The sequence below is a fragment of the Callithrix jacchus genome, chromosome 16, assembly GCF_049354715.1.
Source record: "Callithrix jacchus isolate 240 chromosome 16, calJac240_pri, whole genome shotgun sequence".
Classification (NCBI taxonomy): Eukaryota; Metazoa; Chordata; class Mammalia; order Primates; family Cebidae; genus Callithrix; species Callithrix jacchus.
In genome coordinates this window covers 14,677,792-14,698,067 of record NC_133517.1, presented here as the reverse complement: position 1 = coordinate 14,698,067, position 20,276 = coordinate 14,677,792, and the positions used below count along the sequence as shown (strand labels likewise).

The 20,276-nt window shown below is 37.1% G+C and overlaps 1 protein-coding gene and 1 long non-coding RNA gene across 2 annotated transcripts in view; one reads left to right on the top strand and one right to left on the bottom strand.

Moving 5' to 3' along the window:
- The window catches only part of UBXN2B (UBX domain protein 2B), a 31,225-nt gene extending 13,107 nt beyond the window's left edge, over nt 1-18,118 (bottom strand). Inside the window, exons 1-5 of the mRNA XM_035276501.3 lie at nt 18,010-18,118; nt 12,573-12,676; nt 5,465-5,615; nt 3,247-3,330; nt 2,035-2,144 (exon numbers count right to left, since the gene is read on the bottom strand). Coding sequence (XP_035132392.1) covers nt 2,035-2,144; nt 3,247-3,330; nt 5,465-5,615; nt 12,573-12,676; nt 18,010-18,093 — 533 coding nt within the window. The 5' untranslated portion in view covers nt 18,094-18,118. The remainder of the gene's footprint in view (nt 1-2,034; nt 2,145-3,246; nt 3,331-5,464; nt 5,616-12,572; nt 12,677-18,009) is intronic.
- Nucleotides 18,119-18,210: 92 nt separating this feature from the next.
- Nucleotides 18,211-19,518, top strand: LOC128929933 (uncharacterized). Its single transcript, XR_008477256.2, has 2 exons — nt 18,211-18,309; nt 19,208-19,518. It is a non-coding gene; the product is annotated as an uncharacterized LOC128929933 (long non-coding RNA).
- Nucleotides 19,519-20,276: the final 758 nt, after the last annotated feature.

Below are 20,276 nucleotides of genomic sequence, written 5' to 3'. Positions count from 1 at the left end.
GAAGATGAGGTGGGTGGATCACGAGGTCAGGAGTTCAAGATCAGCCTGGCTAAGATGGTAAAACCCTGTTTCTACTAAAAATATAAAAAAATAGCTGGGCATGGTGGCGGGCACCTGTAATCCCAGCTACTCAGGAGGCTGAGGCAGGAGAATTGCTTGAACCTGGGAGGTGGAGGCTGCAATGAGCTGAGATAGCGCCACTGCACTCCAGCCTGGGCAAAAGAGCCCGACTCCATCTCAAAAAAAAAAAAAGAAAAGAAAAAGAAATTTCTTCTAGATACCCTAGATCATCACTCTCTTAAGTTTAACCTTCCACAAAGCCTTAGGGTATAGAAACAATGCAGCCAAGTCCTTTGCTAGGGCATAACAAGGGTGGCCTTTACTCCAGTTCCCAATACCTTCCTCATTTCTGTCTGAGTTCCTCAGCCTGGCCTTCCCTGGCCATACTTCTATCAGTACTTTGGTCACAACCACTTGAGAAGTCTCTAAGAAGTTTCAAACTTTTCTTTGTCTGTCTTCTTCAGGGAAATCCAAACTCTTCCAATCACTGCCTACTACCCAGTTCCAAAGACACTTCCACAACTTCAGCCTTCTTTGGAGCAATGCCCTAGTCTTTGGTATCAATTTTCTGTATTAGTCTGTTTGTACTGCTATAAAGGAATACGTGAGGCTGGGTAATTTATTAAACAAAAAGATTTATTTCGGCTCCTGATTCTGCAGGAGGTACAAGCAGCATGGCACCAGATTCTGCTTTTAGTGAAGCCTCAGGGAACTTACAATCATGGTAGAAGGCAAAGGGGGACCCGGTATATCACAGACCAACAAGAGTGGAAGCAAGACAGAAGTGGAGGTTCCAGCCTCTTTAAACAGTCAGCTCTCGCTTGAACTGCCAGAACAGGAACTCATTCATTACCATGGGGATGGCACCAAGTCATTTGGGAGGGGTCCACCCCATGATCCAAACACCTCCCACGTCCCCACCCCCATAGTGGAAGTCACATTTCAACATGACATTTGGGGAGGACAAAAACATCTAAACCATCTAAACATCATGGGGAGTTGTGAGCACTGCTGTCATTCAGTGTCAAGGTGGGGGATATCAGATGCCCTGCATACTTCTTATAGCATTTGTTGCCTTTGTTTGGTATCCTGACAGTATCTGAATTCAATTTAAATTCAAACTTCATGTTAATTAGTCTTCTAAAATACCTTTGCTTCAGAGTTCCTCTACTACTTCTATTCCAATGAATTTAACCTCCACTCCATGTCAGCCACTCACCCTGGACATATTTCAACATTTGGAAAAGATCCACCTCCTATTCCTCTACGGAGTATAACCCTGTATATATGACTCTGGTTATAACAGCATGACTTGATCCTTTCCTAGGACTTCATTCCCCAGTTTATGTTCGACTTTGTCTTTAATTGTATTTCTACTGAGAAATAAACCCACTTTCAGCTAGTTTAACTATAACACAGAAAAGCTTTTTTATCATAGCAAAATCATTTGGTTCCTCATTCTTCAGCAAAAAGAAGGGGTGAGTTACAATGTTCTCTGCAGAGCACTGAGTATCTGAGTTTATTTTCACAAATTATAACTTCAAACTAACCTTTTGAAATCTTTTGCCAGCAGTAATGCCACATTAAAAGATTTCTAACATAAGTTGCTGAATTTCAGGCATACATGCAATGAGAGTCACCCTGTCAACAGTAAGCAGGACAGTGGCTTAGTGGGCGGGCAGCGACATACTAATTAATTCATTGATTGTCACATTACGATGTTTCTTCTTGGAACTGGGTCCACAGTTTCATCAGAATTAAAAATGGGCCAATGTCCAATGCCCCTGCCCCACAAAGAACCACTGACTTACAGGTAACAGTATATCCTGCATCTACTTAAGAATATCTACACCCCAGCAACCACTTATTTCCAGGAACTACTTCTTGAAAACCCATAGTGCACTAATAATTAGTAGTCTTAAAAAAAGAAGTCCTACTCTAAGTAACAAGTAGAATACAAAAAACATATCTTACCCTCTCTTAACAGACTCCAGAAATTGAGCATTTGTTGGGTCATTGTAAGGTCTCAATTCTCCATCATCTAAACTAAAACCATTGCTCCACAGCTTAAGCAAAACTTGAACCTTTTGAGCATAGAAAAAGAAAAAAATATATATATATATATTGCATATATACACATACACATATATATAAAAATACATCTCCCCCAATTTTAAGTTCTAAATGTGATATCTCAAAACATTTACATTTTAAAATAGGTAGTCATTTCTACTATTCGTTATTCATAGTGAAAGACATTTATGAAATCACATGTGTTTGCTTAGGTAGTTTGTATTCAGCTTAACAAATTTACAATGGTTGCAAATACCAAAGGTCCCATAGCTGAACCCTGGCCTTGAAGTACAATTATTCATGGTTGGTTCACTAGAAAATGAAAGTAATGAGAAGAGGTGCAACCCACGACTCCCATCATTTTCCTTCATCTGCATCCATATTCTTCTTTACTACAGAGCCAAGGGGAAAGACAGAATTTTCAGTAACCTTCCAAGAAACTATAAATTTTTAAAATAAAATTAAAACTCCAAAATTTCAAAAGGCAACAGAAACAAAGAATGACTTTAGGTGTTCTACATATATACCTCACCTCAATTATGAAAATCTATCATTTTAATAATAACTATATATTTGTTTAATTTTTTAAAATTGATTTTTTTAAACAGCTAGGCTCTCATTATGTTGCTCAGGTTGGTCTTGAACTCCTGGGCTCAAGCAATCTGTCCACCTCAGACTCCCAAAGTGCTGGGATTATAGGCCTAAGCCACTGACCCTGGCATGAGTTCATTTTTTTAAACACTTTTTTTTTTTTAAAGAAATAGAGTCTGGCTATGTTTTTCAGGCTGGCCTTGACTTTCTGGGCTCAAGTGATCCTCCTACCTCAGCCACTGAAGTAGTTGGGACTCCAGGTTCATGTCACTATGCCTGGCTGCAAATACATTTTGACAATGAATCATCCATTCTTTTAACAAATAGTTATATATCTCTAAGTGCAAGGCATAAGTGCGATACAAAACATAAAAATTAAGACTGAAAACCCACACATCATTGGTCCTTTTAACCCATGTTTTAAAAAGTGACAAAAAGATTATATAATCAATTTTTAATTTAAAAAGTTTTAGAAACTAGAAGCAAATATTTACATTTTTTCATTTTGATTATTGTACCTACATCTTGCAGCTGATTTTCTCCATAGATATATTCAGACCGCTTACAAAAGGAATTACCCAATCTGTATCCTCCACCTGTAAATGACTAAAATACATAGAAAATGAGTTAAAATTCACTAAGGATTATTCAGCAAAAAGTTATTATGTGATATGTATTTTAAAACGAGATAAATTCTAATTAGCCAAAGTGGCTCATATTGGAGAACCTTCAAGAATCAAAATTACCATAAGACTTGACTAAAAGATAATTTCAAACCATTGATGAATAATGAAAATAAAAAACAAAATTTAAGTTTCATTACAGCAGTGATTCTCAACAATGGATGTCGAAATTATCAGAGATTTTTTAAAAAGACACATTTCTAGGCATACCCCAAATCTATCGAACCATAATACGTGAAGCCTCGAGGCAGTTTAGATAAGCTCCCCAAATAATTCTGATGGAGAAATTTCAGGTTGAGAAATGCTGCATATAAGAATATATGAAATTATACTCCAAAAGACACTTAAGTGTTGGCCTTCAGTATACCAATATTCTGTCAGTTGATAATAATTAAAAAGGTGTATAGAAGTTTTATAGAAATTTAGAAAGGTACAAAAGCAATTCAATGGAGAAAGGAGCACCTTTCAAGAAGTGATGCTGGAGCAACTGGACATCCATAAGCAAAACAATAAACTCTGGTGTCAACCTAACACCTCATATAAAAAATTCAAATCGATCATAGCTTTAAATGTGAAGCTATAACATTTTTCTAGATAACAAGGAAGAAAATATTTAGGACGTACAGTTAAGTGAAAAGTTCTTAGATAATACAGCAAACACATGATCCATAAAAGAAAAAAAAATTGAACTTTATCAAAGTTTCATCTTTTGCTTTACAAAAACCCTGTAAAGAGGGTAAAACACAAATGACATTCAGGAGAAAATATCTGCAAATCATGTATCTGACAAAGGACTCATACCTATTAAAACATACAAATAATTCTCAAAACTCAACAGTAACAAAATAATTCAATTAGAAAATGGGCAAAAGTAATGAAGAGATATTTCATTGAAAAGAATTAATACAGATAACGGCAAAGCAGCACATGAAAAGATGTTCCTCACTAGCCATTAGGAAAATGCAAATTAACATTATTAGTCATTAGAGAAATAAAACCACGTTGTATTATCACTACACACCTACCCAAATGGCTAAAATTAAAAATAGTAACAATACTATATGCTGAAAAGGATGCAAAGAAACTGGTTCTCTCATAAAATGGCAAAACCACTCTGGAAAATAGTTTGGCTGTTTATGAAACTAAACATACACTTAATGTATGACCCAGCAATTGCACTTCTGAGCATTTATCCTAGAGAAATAAAAACTTACATAAGTAAGAAAGCCTGTACCCAATTGCTCATAGCAGCTTTATTTGTAATAGTCAAAAGCTGGAAACTAAAATATTCAATACATGAATGGTTAAACTGTGGTATATCTAAACCATAAAATGCTACTCAGGAATTAAAAAGGAACGAAGTTGTGATACAAGCAAAAACTCTGGTAGATCTCAAGGGCATTATGCAGAGTGAAAAAAGCTATTCCAAAGGTCACATATTTTATGACTCTATTTGTTTAACATCAGAGTTTCACCATGTTGGCCAAGCTGGTCTTGAACTGCGATCTGTTTGCCTCGGCCTCCCAAAGTGCTAGGATTAGAGGCATGAGCCACTACCACAAGCCTGTGTGACATTCTTAATATGGTAAAATTACAGAGATGAAAAACCAATTGACCGGTATTGGCTAGAGGTTAGGGATGGTAAGAGAGAGGGGGTGGGTGTGAGTGCAAATGGGTAGGCTATGAAGGAGAGCTTCAGTTGGGTGATCATACATGTGATAAAAAGACATAGACAGAGAGAAATGTCAAATTCCTGGCTTTGATATTCTACTGTAATCGTGGAAAATGTAACCATTGGGGAAAACTAGGTGAAAGGTACATGAAACCTCCCTGTATTCTTTTTGCAAAAGCTTAAATTAAAAGGTAACTTAAAAAGTTGTTCAGAATGTAAAAAATTATCTCAAATTTCAATCATTAATAGAAAGATAATTTTATAGAAATGAAACAACTATTTAAAATAGACATTACAATTAGAAAAACAATGTTTGCAAATAATATAAAAATGAAAGAGGAGGTAAAATACATTAAGTGTAATTAGTTTAAAATTGAGCACTGACCTTAGATTTATCATCACCTGAAGCTCTTGTGGCTTCATTCAGAGGGACAGCCCCATGTTCCCTTGCCTCTTTGAAAAGTTCATTCACAATTTTCCCAGTTGAAGGTCGAACAATATGTAATCCACTGTATTCATGTTCACTTGAGTAAAACCTTTAAACATTTTAGTTCATGAATAAAAACTTAGAACAACAGACATAAACTAAGTAAAAAGCTACAGAGTCTTATGAAAATAAAAGATTATATAAAAATATTTTATTTAAAAAGAGGCATTCTTTTGACTTCTCTGAAAATATTTAATTTTTAAAGTGGGATTCAGGAAAAGAATAAACAGGAAATAGATCATATACTTTCTGAGTTTGCAGAGATTGATTGTAAGGGCAAAGTTCAGCCTCCAGCACGATAACTGGCTTGCTTGCTGATCCCTCAGTCTTCTGTAACTGCTTATCACGTACGTCTCATTCACTAATTCAGCACTTCTGATGTGTAGGGAAAGCAGTATCACAATCAGAAGATAGTGAGAAGATAGTCCCTTCTCCCTAACAAGGCTACACTCAGTAGAGATCTAGTTACTGACTAGATCTCTAGATTTAGACAGCATAAACAGCTAATTCCAAACTAAAGGGTTATCTATAGAGGATTTATTCTTCAGAGATTTTTGGATTTGAAAGAGATCTACTCCCTTATAATCCTCTGTGTTTGTTAAAAGTACATAATTTAGGCGATAATTTTTGGTGACCAATTTCTGCTTTGATTCCAACTTCATAAATGGTCCTAGGAAACATAAAAATTACCTTTACATAAGATTAATAACCTACTTTTATCTTTCAAGATTTTTTTCAATCAAGGATATCAGAAACTATATAAGCAATGAAGAATCAACATGGAGATTTCCAGGGTAAGATGACAATCAAACCTCATTTGTTAAAATACTTATAACTCTCCAATTCAGTTCCAAATTCACACTGGACTGACACATAGAATGAAACAATGGGGGGAAATTATAACTGCCCTGGAAACTAGGAATGGAAGTCACCTTCAAGGTGGCTTTCTCCTAAATTAGAATATGCAAAACTGAGTGAGCTAGAGGAAAAAGCAGACCAGTTCTCACTTCAGAGGAAAGGAAAGATCCATCCAGATGGAGAACAAGGAGACACCAGAAGAATCCTACTAGGCTGAAGGTGGAGGTGGGGCTTCATCCTGCCAGTGCTCTGGAGAAGTACACTGGGCCCAAGTTTATCTAGAGCAGGATCCTACAGAAGCCTTCCTCCCAAGCTTACACTCAAGGGCCCAGGGTAGCAAGCAAGGTTGAACACTGCCCTAGCTGTCCTTAAGACAAGCCTTAACGTTAGAAGATGATTTTAGGTAGCTACAACAAACACAGAAAAGCAAAGCAAAGCTTCCTGCTACAGGAACAGGAACTATCTGCTGCTGTAACAGTCCTTCCCTCCCTGTCCCACATCTCTAGTCTGGCAAAGTAAATGATCATTCCTTTTTATGTCAGTCTTAGTGAGAAAGACCTTATGGCAAAAATCAGTCATAGCAAATGATTTCCTATCTTGTTTATGGTTTTTATTAGTTGAAATCTTTGCCTACTCTAAGGTCATGAAAGTATTCTATTTTCTTCCAGAAATTTTATTGTTTTAATTTCTCTATTTAGATCTACAACCCATATGGAACTGATGTTTGTAGGTAGTATAAGGCAGAGGTCAAGAACTATTTTTTCTCCGTGTAAATGTCCGTTTGTTCCAGTACCACAGAATGAAATGCTCTCCCTCACTGCTCTGCAGTGTCATAAATCAAGTTGCTTTTATGTGTGCCTATGATTCTGAGTTCTCTATTTTGGTAAACAGTCTACTGTCACTTCTTACTCTCTTAACTACTGTAGCTTTATAATCGGTCTTTGCATTCAGCAGTGTAAGACCTCAAATTTAATTCATGAATGTTTGGACAACAATATTTATTGACTCCTGAAGTAATTCTCTATACTCATTCACACTAACTTATTAAATATAAATGGAAAGGAATAAAAGATGCTTAGTACAGAATTGGTACTTAGCTGGGCCTTAAAAGGATTTAAGACGTTAGGACTTAGATAAGCACAGAGGACAAGGAACAAAATTCTACGAATGAAGAGGCACACAGGAGGAAAAAAATTCAAAATGACCAGAGAAATCAGAAAAGGAACCAGAGTCTTTTATAGTTTTCTTTGTATGCAATTATGTCACTGCACATAATAAGGTTTATTTATATTTTTTTCCAATTTGTATATGTTTATCTTATCTCATTGTGCTGACTGAAACCTCCAGTATGAGTTCAATGAAAATGGTGATGGGGTTGTTGCCCATTGATAGTTCCCAATTTCAGAAGAGTTGGGTGGTTTCAATCTTTTTAGCTCCTAATGATGATTACCCAAACCTTAAACATATTATCTGTGACTGCTGCCCATATTTCCCATGCATTTACTCCCCGCAGTAAGATTTTTGCTCCCATTTTGCTACTGAATCTTTGTTATTCAAAGGTTCTGAGTTACCTTCTCATTGCCAAACACAACAGCCTTCCCTCAGCTGTTACCCACGCTCTGAAACATTTGATCCTTTTGAGCCTATCCTTCTCCCTTTCCTTGTTTAATAATTGAACTCTCCTGGACTTTCATCATACCAAAATTGCTTGTTTCTTTGCCCAGTGGGATTCAACATCTCCTTCTCTATTTTAATGAGTTTTCTTTCTCCTTCTCTTACATAAATCTGCCTATATCCTTAACTTTCACTCCCCTCTATTTAAGCTTATTTGATCATCAAAATATTTATCCATTGCCAAAGATAACCTCTTCTATACAGAGGACCCTCAAATATATGCTTTTACCACTCACTTACCATCCAGTGTTGAATTTAAAACCACCCGCTAGATAGTTTTACTTGAATCAAGTTCATCTCCAAAACTGAAGCTATTTGTACACATGAGCCCTCCTATTAACAATCACTTTTTCCTGTATCCCAGATTAAAAACATTTAAGTCTTCTCTCTTTCCCACTGGCTTACTTCCTATATCCCATGTCACTACATTTCTATAATAAACACCTTGAAAGTATCCTTTATTAATTTCACCCTTTTCTCTCCATTCCATTGCCACTACCTAAATCCAAAATTTATTTTATTTATATATTTTTCGAGACAACAAATGGCTCTATTGCCTAGGCTGGAGTGCAGCAGCATGATTTCAGGTCACTACAATGTCCCGCCCCGGGCTCAAGCTATCTGGCCACCTCAGCCTCCCAAGTAGCTGGGACTACAGGCATGCACCACCATGCATGGCTACTTTTTGTAATTTTTTGTAGAGATGTGGTTTAAGCCCTGTTGCCCAGGCTGGTCTTAAACTTATGAGCTCAAGCAATCTGCATCACCTCGGCCTCCCTAACTGCTGGGATTACAGTCATGAGCCACCATCCTTCGCCTTGAATTCAAAATTTTATTACCTCATTCCTCAGTTTACCTCAATTGTTTCTGTCTTGATTTCTTTCCCTCTTTATCCTATTCTCCTCATCATCATTAATTTTATATACTATTGCTTGTCCTGTTTTCCTAAATGAATAGAATAGTAATAGCTAACATTTATCAAAAAGATGACCATGTGTTTAATCATAACAATGTTATTACTCCTATTTTACAGGTAAGAAAACTAAGATTGAAGTAGTCTAAATAACTCACCAACTGCCAAAACCTTATTAGAGGATAGAGAAAAAAAAATTACAACTGAGATGTGTCTAACTCCAGAGTCAAAGCTTTTAACACTATATTATAGTTTTATCATTACATTTTTAACAAAAAAACTAACTGGCTTTCCACTGCCTTCTACACAGGCACAACTCATCTTCATGGGCTTCAAGGTTGTATCCAGAACTGGCTACATAATTTGTGGGACCCAGTGCAAAGTGAAAATGCGAGTCCCCTTGTTCAAAATCTATTAAGAATTTCAAAACAGTAACAGCAAAGCATTAGTCCAAGCACAGGGCCCTTCTAGGCATGGGGCCTTGAGCAACAGTACAGGTCACATGCCTATGAAAGCCTTCCTGGCTGCACCCCATCTAGCCAATCTTATTTGCTACTAAGCTACTAAAGTTCTGCTGGTTCCTTTTCTGAGGCCTCTGGTCATTTTGATTATTTTCTCCTCTGTGATTCTTTGTTCCTTGAATTGTGTCCTTTGTTTATCTAACTCCTAATATCCCAAATCCTTTTAAGGCCCAGCTAAGGACCAACTCTGTGCTCGGCATCTTATCTGCTTTATCTCATTTAATTCTCAGAAGCAATACTACTATATAATGACTTGCAGAGGACATATCTAAGTTCTGTTTACGATATGTAACTCTTCACAGATGAATATATGTCAAAACAGGTATCAGATTATATCCTGAGGGTCTTTCTGTAGATAACGTAACTCCTCTTGTAAATTAAAAACACAGACCATTTTATGTCCAGAGTTTCAGATAATGAAAATGTCTTGGCTTAAAATGACAATGAAACAATAACTGTTTTGATTTCTAATACTGCCCAAGGAGGTGGACCATGAAAATAAGCAGTGTTTTCTGTACCAAACAGATTAGCAGAAACACAGTGATACTGGGAGAATGTTGATACTGAATATGAAATCAAAAGAAGTGTACGCTTAACATTAGAAAATATCATACATAGGAAAAAAGATTGCCAACAGTTTGCTATACATTGTATTATAAACAGATTAAACACAGTTTATATTCCAATCAATATATTTTAAGGAAGCTCAGCTCTTGAAATGTAAATAATTCTAAAGATCAAATGTTAGGCACAAAATCCTTAAAAACTGACTTACTGAATTATACCTATTAATGGAAACATTGTTTCAGACAACATAAAAGAAAACCTTTCACTGAAGTATCTTAGTAATTATAATTGAATAGCAAGGAAAATATTAATACAGTAATCTTATGATAAGAGCTCAAATATTAAGTCATTCAACGTATGTTCAAACTGGAGAAATGCTGACCAAATAGTGAGTAAAATTTAAGTACACAGATACCTATGAAGTACTTTCAAAGCTTGGGAGAATATATAAATTTAAGAAGCAGCTAAAAATACAGTATTTTATTTGTATAAAGATAAGAATTAAATGAAAGAATAGGATGTTGAAACAGTGTCAAGATACCAACCTGCTGATTACAAAGGACAAACAGTATCTATCTTACAGTGGAGCGCTGTGGTGGTCAGCACCTTAACCAAGTGAACGTATCACCAATGATGGAAAATACTGAAATTATGACTCCTGTTATCACGTAATAAATAGCAGACAATATCACTTATTTTACATTTTTGACAAAAAAACTAATAAAAGTCTTATCACAAGGAAACAATCATCTAGAATGTTAGACATTTTTTTTAAACAATGGTTTTATTTCCTCTTTTTTTTTTAATTTTGTTTTTTTTTTGTAGAGATGGGGTTTCACCATGTTGGCCAGGATGGTCTTGATCTCTTGACCTCGTGATCCACGCGCCTCGGCCTCCCAAAGTGCTAGGATTACAGGCGTGAGCCACCGCACCCGGCTGAATGTTAGACATTTTATAAGACATCTGGCCTAGACGCTCTAAAAAATTCAATGTAGTAAAGCTTAAATTAAGTAGCTGAGCTAAAAACAACAAAAAGGTAGGGAGAATGCTCTGTATTCAAAAATTCAAAACAGGAATAAGTAAATGCAATGTCCTTGGTTGAATCCTAAATCCAAAGATAAGGCTCTAAGAGATATCTGACTACAGACTATATATTAAATGACATCATAGAATTATTATTAATTTTTTTTTTGAGACAGTGTCCTCCTCCGTCATTCAGGCTGGAGTGCAGTTGGTGCCATCTCGGCTCTCTGCAACCTCCGCCTCCCAAGTTCAGACAATTCTTGTGCCTCAGCCTTCAGAGTAGCTGGAATTACAGGCCTGTGCCACCCTGGCTAATTTCTATATTTTTAGTACAGACAAGGTTTTGCCATATTGGCCAGGCTGGTCTTGAACTCCTGACCTCAAGTGATCCACCTGCCTTGGCCTCCCAAAGTGCTGGAATTACAGGCGTAAGCCACTGCTCCCAGCCTGAATTACTATTAATTTTGTAAGATGCGCTATGTTATTAAAAGTGTGTGCTTCTTCTTGGGAGATGCATGCTGAAGAATCCAGAGGCAAAGTATCATACTGGCTACAATTTCCTTTCAAATAGTTGGGTAAAAAAGAGAGAGAGAATCCATGTGTGTACAAGTGCAATGTAACATTTTAACAACTTGGTGAATACAGGTGGAATAAACGCAGTATTTACTAGTCTTGACTTTTGATGGATTGAAAATTTATAAAGTAGACTTTCTGAGACTAAGATATAATGGGAAAACTGACGTTTCTTCCCCAGGGATATTTACAGTACTAAAAAGATGTTAATGAAAATACTCCTGGCAACAAGAAAACTCACAGCAATAAAATACACCTGGTTCTCATCTCTTAAATCTTCATAGTTGGTTGTTTTTATAGTTCGGGGATTTTAATAACTGCAAATGATATTTAGGAGGTCACACATTAGAGGAATCATCACCTAAAGGAGGAAGAGACAGACTTCAGAAATCATAGATTCCTAAATGTAAGACAAAAAACCCATAGAGGCTCCATGGAAAAGCTTTGAGAAGCAAACAAACCCTTAAAAATGAATGACAAACTTGCACATGAAAGTTGTTTTGAGAGGAGAATTCTGCAGCTTTCATTAGAGCCTTAATGTATCCTGTGATTCAAAAAATATTAAAAAACCATTGTGCCCAAGAAAAACAGCATTCAGGATATAATTTTACATATCTACCAAAATATTAGGTACTTTAAAGTAATTTTTCCGTAAGTTTCTTTTAGCTTTCTGACTGTAAAAGTTTTTAAAGTAGCACCTAAATGCTATTAATCATTTCTATTTTTGTTTTAACCGAATCTGCCTCGATCTTGGAAGAAAAGAATAATTTAAAAAAATTGTTGGAGAAACCTTGAACAAGGCCATTTAAAATAATTTATAGTACATTTTTAGAAAAAGTTATAATTTCTTTTTACAACAAAACAAAATAAAACTTACCGTTGAGGTGGTGTTCGTGGGCTCTTGAAGACTGCAGCTTTAGGTCTATCAGGCTTGGAAGATTTGCATTTCACTTCATCTTCATACAGTTCTGCCAAGGCCAGCTACATAGTAATAGGCTTGTTATAAAGGATAATACTAGCAATAACTTCTTCCATACAACTAGAAGTTACATATAGAACATTAACTTAAAATTGAGTGGTAAAGACTTTTCATGAAAGAAGCTGATGCTTCAAAAGATGATTCCTTTATGAAATAAACTCATTGCATCTCATTTTATAGAAATACCAAAATGCCACATCTATGAGAATAATTCTAAGTTGTAATAATTATTTGATTATTTTCAATTAACTATACAACAGTATCAAAAATCTGTTTTAGGTAACGAACCATTTTCAAATTTAAACCTAAAACTCTTGTGCAATTTTTTAAGAATTCCTGAAGATGTTTCACACTGTCAGCTTCTTTCATCAGACCTCATAAAATGGTTTCATTCAGATATTCAAGTTTTCAAACTCCAAGCACATAAAACAATTTCAGAAGTATTCTATTTAAAAGTCTACCAGACATATAAATTTCATGGTGCTCAGGAAAATGAGTTTCTGAAGAATACAAGACCATAAACTATACGTGGTTTATCCATTTAGAAAGTAATATTACCAAATTATACACTACAGATATTTGCTGGATAGTTTACTTCAAAATGAAATAAAACTATATTTGTTCTTAAAATGGAATTTAAAAAAGGAATCCCATATTTCAGTATCGTATAGGTTATTTTTTCTGACTTTTGACATCTTTGGACAACAACTCAGCAGCTTTCCTTAATGCTCCTGCAGCTATTCAATTGTAACTGGCATGACCATAATCTCTGGGGTTTTTTTCCAAAACAACAACAACGAATAAAACCAAAACAAAACAGATTAAAATGCTCCTTTTAGACACACAAATGGTATGAAAACGACCTATAAGAACAGGGCATTGGGGCAAAGTTAATTCTTTGAAAATTCTATTAGTCAACTTTTAAAATACACACAAAGAAAACAAAACGAAAGACTATTCTATTCTCTCTAATTTTTTTTACTCCCACCCTCCCACATTCAATAACTTTCCTATTTGTACCATGGCAACTTTGCTAGAAATCTAAATTTTAAAAGTGGTCATCTAAAAGGACTGAATTCAAATCCTAATTTAGGCACTTACTGTATGATCTTGGGCAAATACTTTTCTGAGCCTTAGTTACCACATCTTCAAATGCCTATTAAAAAATTACCTTAGAGAGTCATTTGAAGGATTAAAGAATGTACGGAAAGCACAAAGCATGTGCTCTATTACTAGAAGATATTATTTTGAAATGTTTAGCAATGATCGTATCAGTATTTCATTTTCCCCAAGATTTTTTTTTTTTTCCTAGACTGTTAAATCTCCTTATGGTCCTTTACTACTCCATCCCCTCCAAAAAGAAAATAAAACAAATGACAGAGGAGAGACAAACAGACATGCACATACACACTCTGATGGATGACAAGGGTCTCAAGTTTTCAGAAATTACACCTCCCCCAAATTTCTTTAAAGCAGTATTATTTTATGTATTTCCTTCTGAGCTGATGTCAGCTTTATGAATTACTTCTATGATATTCCTATTCTCCTCAATGAAAATGTCACCTGTATTTCAAAGGCCCATTTCAGCTCTCCTTCACAAAACCTTTTCGAATTTTCTTAATACCTTTTTTTCTAAATACCCATAGCATGTGATACCTCCAATGACATTCATATTAAGCATTATGTCGTCATTACTTGTGTACTTTTGCAGTTTTATTTCCCCAACTAAACTTTAAGTTTCTCAAATTGTTTCTGACATTGTACCTAAGAGGCAAGAAAATTCAATGCTGAATTATATAAAGAATATAAAATGAATCAGAAATAGATATAGACAGATGGATTTTAAATTGGGGTTATATTTGCTATACATTTTTGCCTTGCTTTTTGCTTTAACAAGATTTGAATAAATGCTTCCAATCAAATAACACTTTTCTTTGGTAACATAAATAAGAAAAGCAAAAATGTCTCTGACTCCATGAAATGTAGAACATATATTAACAAAAGAGGAATGTGAGGAAAATGATTAAGAGTCTACCTGGCTGAAAGATCCTAGTTATTAATGGTACATCACTAACAACTTAGAAGAAAATGAGCAGTATTTAGAGGGAGTTGATGCCATGTGGCATCATATGGCATAAGTTCATTATTAAATATTACAAAGAAATTTAATTTTTATTATTTAACATAGCAGATAGTACCATATCAAGAGGAAATGATACTTTAAACTGATAAATATTAATTGAAGTACTGGTCAAAACTAACACAACAAAATTTCAAAACAGAATTAAGAAAATGTTTCAATAATACGCAGAGGATAAAGTATCTAAGTAAAGTATTGATAATCTTTCCTCTGGAATTTGAAATGTGAAGAACTTGCAACCTGAAAGCAAAGTAATTGGGTGAGAAAATCAAGTATATAGCAAAAGATTAAGAGTACTGGAATTCTAGCCTTAGAGTAACCAATTCTAGAAGCTGTAATAAATGTGTATTATACAGACACCCGGGAACTTGTAAGAAATGCATATATGTAAACCCCACTCTACAACCAATGAAACACACTTTGGGGTGTGTTCCAGCAATTTTTGACAAGACTTCCAGGTCACAGATGCACACTAGAGAATCAACGATCCAGAATAAAGATATTTGATAGGATTAGGGTACTTGTGGCAACACAGTATCAGACATTTTAATTCTTCTCATTTATAGTACCCACTATTGAGTCCATCCTAACAAATCCAATCCTAACCCTGGTAAGCACAGAAGTTAACCCTGTTCCCACTCCCCCACTCCAACCTATACAGAAACACGGAACACGTGGAGGAAAACTGGGACAGAGTATACGACTAAATACCTTAATGAACATGTGTGTGGTTGGGCTGAGGGACACCAGAAGAGAAAGCAATTCAGAAATAATATTGAATACTGATGAGGTTTAGGGCTTAGTTTTGTCACTAACAATCCCACCCCTAACTTTCCCTCTGACCATTTCCTTATTTGTGGGGGATGAAGGGAGCTATGAAAATCTATTGTGTGACATGCAAAAAAGATTTCTAAGTCTGCAGTTTGTAAATTGGGGGCTCCCATGGCTGGGAGGCCTTTTGGGAAACAACTATGCAGCTTTCCTCTGGTGGCACCTGGAGCATTCCCTCCTGATTTAGATGCTGACAAACCCTACATTGCATGGCAGCTAAGATATACTTACTTAGGGGTACTTATACTTGTTCCAATCAGTAATACATTACCCCTTTACTTGCTCAGAAAGACTCTTAGATCAAGCTGTTAGGGAAGTAAGAAATATCTACTGAAAGCTGCACGAACTGGGTTAACTCTTAAGCATGTCTAGATTAAATGATAACAATATAATCTATAAGTAATCATTCTCTAAGATACCATTCGGGAAAAACATTAGTTAACTCTTTTAAACTTTTGATACATACTTTATTTCTTGATATGTCATCCCTTTGGCTGTTTTCAAGTTTCTTTGCAAGTTCTTCACATTCATATTAAGTTCTAAAGGAAAGATTATCAATACTTAGATACTGTACTTGATATACCAAATCACATTCATAAAGAAATCAGTTTTCTTCCTACTGCCCTACCTACCAGAAGTAGACAGATGAAAAAAAATTCCCATCTTCTAACTTAGGATGGAAATGAAAGCATTCTCACAATCAGCAACATCTACCAGAGTATCTCCAAACATTAATTATACTTTGATCCACTGGATTAAGTCTGCAAACAATTTGCCAAGAATCAGGTGGCCATTAGCCAAACTGTTCTCACTTTTCACATACAAAGAAGAAATGGATTTAAGTTAGGAAAGGTCATTAAGTTACATACTATATTAACTTTAATGACACTAAAAGGGACTAACCAGTGAAAGTAATAGCATCTTTCTCATTGAGGAAAAAGAAACCAAATATTTGCTCAGTAACAACTGAGCCAGAATAATGTAGGAATTTTGCATAGGCCCTTTACACCATTTAATCCTTACACTACCACCAGCACCCTGACCCTCCACAGTTTACAAATGAAGACAGTGGGGCTCAGAGAAGTTAAGGCATTTCTCCTAAGTTCATAAAACTACTAAGTAGCAGGACTAAGGCAAATCAAAACTGGTATGACTACTAACTCCATGCTGTCTCAGTGATGTAGGTTTAAATAGGAAAGATGAGGTACACAATAGCTTCCTATGCCTTGATTCTGTTTATTACTACTGAGTCAACTATGGGTGCTGGGACTATTCTACACAGAGTTCACCTCCTAATCTTACACTGATCTTTCCAGTTTCCAAATTTTTCACTTTATGCACTGCTTATTTTGGCACCCCATCATCCTTCATCTTAAAATGTTATGCTAAATGTATTCACATCCCATTTCTCCAAAGAAATCTGTAGGCTTCCAAAAGGTAGAAATGTCTTTTACACTTACATACGCATCAATAGAGTTTAGCACGGACTAAGGATTTGATGTCCTACTTATTTCCACATTCCCCAAAGCGTAGTATGTCACTATGGATGGTGGTTTGTTCACATTAGAATGAAGTGTGGTTTAAAGTAATACAGTAGAACTGTTCTACCAAGATTCTCCTTAGTATCTCTTTACTGATATTTACTTGTTAAATTTTCATCAATAATCTTATAATGAGACACAAAAAAAGCCTAAAATGAGAAAAATGGCGTCAGTATCTGATAAAACGGGATTTGGTGCACTAGTATTTAGCTAACTAATATCAGTGTCCTATACAACATCACGAAGTTTTATTTCCCTGTTTCTTGTGTGCAATGTTTTAAAGACCATGACTTGGACAACTAGGCTGTATGAACATAGTGTGCATTGCTTTCCTTCACCTCTTTAAAAGAAAAAGCTACGATAAAATGGAACCATTTTTATATGTAAGTAATCAAGTCAAAAATAGCATCCAAGACAGAAAAAGAACAAATCACGCATCATTACTGTCGAGGTGACTGCCTACTCCCCTGCGGCCACAGGTAACCTTTCTTCTGGAGTAAGTTCCAAGAAGGAAGCATCAACCCGTGAAGCAACCAACTGACCCCACAAAATGTCATTCTAAATGAGTAGCTGTTTTTACATCGTACGTGGGGTGGAAGGGAGACGAGGCACCAGCGCTGGAGGGTCGGGCACTAGTGTACACTACCATCACCGTGCTAAGCGCCGACCTGGGGAGACCGGGCGCCGAAGTCAAGATTCTAACCCAAGACAGGGTCCGGGAAAGGCTCCGCCGAGGAGAGAGGCGGCCTCCGACTCGCACCAGCCCGCGCCGTCACTGGCCCGCGCCCACCGACGCGCTCCCTCCCCCGGCTGCTCGCCTCACCTGCAAATCTCGCGCGCTCGGAGGCCGCGGCCCGGAAGACCTCCGCTCCTGCTCGCCGGGCTCAGAGCCGCCGCCCTCCGCCATCTTCCGCCGTCTAGCAGCGCCCACTGCGGACGCAGCTGCCGCGACTTCCGGGGCCGGTAGCCTGGCAACCGCTGGAAGGGCGGAGTCTCGCAAAGCGCGTGCGCGCCCCCGCTTTCCGAACCGGCGCCCCCATTTCCGGTGCTGGACCACCTGTCAACTTTCCCTTTCTCCCTTAAAGGAAGTTGGCTCGGGTAATTTCTCCGCTGGGAAACTTCTGTAAGTTTCGTGTTGCTCCTACTACACGCCTCAAGGCGCTGTAGGCCGCCCTAGCGGGCAGTCTAGACATGTAGATTCATTTAGCCCAACAATGAAAACATCCTGTGGATTTTTCATCTGATGAAAAATTGCAACCCTCACTTCTGGTCTTGGTCAGATTCTCTCATCTTTCCTATGAAGGACTGGTGGTACATCACCTCCACAATGTGAATTCGTATTGAAGGTGAAAAACACCGTAAAAAGTGCCTGGAATAATTTGCTGAAAGCAGAACTCTGCCAGGCGTGGTCGCCTATAATCACAGCAGTTTGTGAGGCCGAGGCGGGCTGATTACTTAAGGTCAGGAGTTAGAGACCAACCTGAACAATGTGGCGAAAACCCCGTCTCTACTAAAATTACAAAAATTAGCCGGGCGTGGTGGCGGGCGCCTGTAGTCCCACTTACTCGGGAGGCTGAGACAGGAGCATTGCATGAACCCAGGAATCGGAGGTTGCAGTGAGCGGTGGTGGCGCCATTGCACGTCAGCCTGTGTGTCTCAGACTCAGTCTCAAAAAATAAAAAGGCATTTGATAAACAGCAGGTGCAAGAAGAGCACTCTGACCTTCTTTTCTTCCTGAAAGCAGGAAAATAAACTACCATGTGATAGATGTCGTCCCTATACCAAGAGGAAAGATACTCATCACCAAAGAAGGGGAGTTGAGACTGAGAGAAATCTGTACATTGTTAAAGTAACTCGTATCTTCCTAGATACTCTTCCAAAATTGCCTCTCTTTGTTCAACTTAGTATAGGCCTGGACACTTATTTCGGTCTTTATTTTCTTGTGAGGACACCCACTTACGTGTAAAGTTTTATTAAATAAAATTTGTGTTTATTTAATACAAATTTTTTTTTTGAGACAGAGTCTCGCTCCATCGCCAAGCGCCAGGCTGGAGTGTAGTGGCGCGATCTCGGCTCACTACAACCTCCGCCTCCCGGGATCAAGCAATTCTCCTGCCCCAGCCTCCTGAGTATCTGGGACTACAGGCGTGTGCCACCACGCCCAGCTAATTTTTGTCTTGATCTCTTGACCTGTCCTTCTCAGCCTTCCAAAGTGCTGGGATTACAGGCGTGAGCCACCGTGCCTGGCCTAATACAAATTTTGTATGTAATGTTTTACTAAATACATGTAAAGTTTTATTAAATAAAATTTATATGTTTTTTTCCCTGTTAATCTGTTTTGTGTCTGTTTAATTCTTTGGACCCAGCTGAAGACTTTGAAAGAGTAAAGGAGAAATTTTTCTCCCCCCAACTGTGCATTCCCTGTGTAATTTCATTTATTTCTCTGCTGGGTAGTTATGATTACCTTGTTATACCGGGGGCAACCAGATGATAAAGTCTAACTTCATTCTGTAGTAAATGGCAGTGCTAGATACTAACCTGCACTTGTTTTTCTGATACTCTTTTTAACACAGGATTCTGTCCTAGAAATCTCTGGCTCTTTAACAAGAAATGCCTCATAGAGCCAAAGACATTTTAGCTAAGTGTTGAAGGAAAGTACGTCTAGTAGAAGTATTGGACCAGAAAGAATCTTGGAAAAGGCAAAGACACCAAGATTTGAAATACTACATTCATGTCAGCAAACTACTATATGGTTGCAGCTTAGAAATGACAAAAGTCGGTTATGGAATGGTGGGGAGCAGACGGATCTAGACTGGAGGCTTGAGACACATTCCGAACAATCTTGCCTCAGGTTGGGGATTGAATCCTCTGAGCCAGTGATTCTCTGACATTCTTGTACATTAGGATCGCTTCTTTTCTCCACTCTCCAGGAACTCAGGTTTATTAATTGGTATAGGGTGGGACTCAGGTTATCATATGTCTTAAGATGTTCACCAAGTGGATTTTGCTACTGGCCATGACAGTATACCTGGTATTGGACTTGTCCTCGCACTCGTAACAACTAAAAACTAATACACACACACACACACC